At 40.1% G+C, this 1,497-nt stretch overlaps 1 protein-coding gene across 1 annotated transcript in view; it reads left to right on the top strand.

Moving 5' to 3' along the window:
- The first annotated feature begins 1,299 nt into the window (after positions 1-1,299).
- Positions 1,300-1,497, top strand: part of LOC118738167 — a 6,484-nt gene continuing 6,286 nt past the window's right edge. Inside the window, exon 1 of the mRNA XM_036469091.1 lies at positions 1,300-1,348. Coding sequence (XP_036324984.1) covers positions 1,300-1,348 — 49 coding nt within the window. The remainder of the gene's footprint in view (positions 1,349-1,497) is intronic.

The raw sequence follows: 1,497 nt of genomic DNA on the forward strand, positions 1-1,497 counted from the left end.
AAAAAAACATAGATGGAAAATAGGCTCGTTGTGGTACTATATGGAGATGCCAATTCCTTTCGATGTTAAAAGGTCAATCGGGTAGAACCCACTTTGTTTTCGCTATAAGCTTTGCTAAAGGCCCGTTACACACAAGCGAGATTTCGACAAGGTCTTGCAAATATGGTTTACCGGGCTTACGCAATCTGCTTTTGGTATAAAACATGCTGCACATTTTCTTTTCCATCCATGAACTGTACTATAACTTTCCTCACAGTTTCACTAGATAAAAGGGGTTTCCAGCATGCTTTGGATAATTGAGATTTAGATCGTTAAATCTTCTTCTACTACTGTATTTGAATGTGGCCATTTGCATAGCTACCCGCGCCCTGTCTTGTAATTCTTTAGTTTTGCAATTGCCCTCTGATATCCAGGCGTCGAGGCATTAATATTTCCGGCATAATATGGGGCCATCTCATTTAACGATACAGCGCATTCACTTGGCATTTATCGGGAGTCAACTAAAACCTTCGCCAGCACCCCTTCTTGAATACCGTCATCTGATACCCACTAGCTGGAGTTGACTCTTAGGAACTGTGATACTTTGGCTATGGCTCCGATATGGTTATGCCCTAGGTAATAAAAAAAACATAAATATCCGGAATTAAACCCCATATTTTCACATGGCCAACTAAGGCAACTCATTGAATTTTCTCATCATTCAACTGCTCATCATTGAAACTGCTCGTTTCCTTCGTCTACCGTTAGATGAAATTAAGATAGCTTCTAATAGGATTCTCTCATTTAGGCAGAGGTTAGTTAGATGCTACAAATGCAACAATATTGTTCAGGTTTACATTTTTAATACCATCCTAGGAGCAAGCGAAGCATATGTATGTCCCAATTTTGGTGGGAATATTTCTATTTTTACTCAATTTATCGTTTGTATGGGCGGCCGGTCAGAAAAACATGATGTGATTTATTTCATTTCTCTTGGCATTAAGTAATAGAAAACAATCGGATAGGCAGTGCGCCACCAGAATTATTGAACATGATCGTAAAACTAAAGCCGCCACAGGTGTTCAAAATTAGCGCAGCCGCAAAAGCGCCTTAGAGTTAGGGAATCAAAGATATGGAAGCACGTCGAATGCGGCCATATATCGTTCGCAAGTGAATTGAAAATAGGACGACATAGCGAAATGAGGGCTTGACTTATGTATATACCGACTCTGATCTTACGTTCCAGATTCTTAAACGATTTCTGACGTTGGCCTAAAGACGGAAAATGATGGTACTGATATCAACACCGCTGACTTAAAGATGGGAAACGGAGTTGGCGCGAGTCTCTATTTGGAGAACTTGCCGAGCAGTCAGTCCTATCGCGTGACGACTGTAATATTTTTCAAGCGGATATATATGCTATAAAGAAAGCTACTTGTCTGGTGCCGAATAGTAATAGCTCATTTCCACAAAAAGATTAATTGCAGGGTAAGTTTTACGAATTTTAACACGGAGTGA

The sequence above is a fragment of the Rhagoletis pomonella genome, unplaced genomic scaffold (genome assembly GCF_013731165.1).
Source record: "Rhagoletis pomonella isolate Grant_MI unplaced genomic scaffold, Rhpom_1.0 Rhpom_scaffold_00004, whole genome shotgun sequence".
NCBI classification, from domain to species: Eukaryota; Metazoa; Arthropoda; class Insecta; order Diptera; family Tephritidae; genus Rhagoletis; species Rhagoletis pomonella.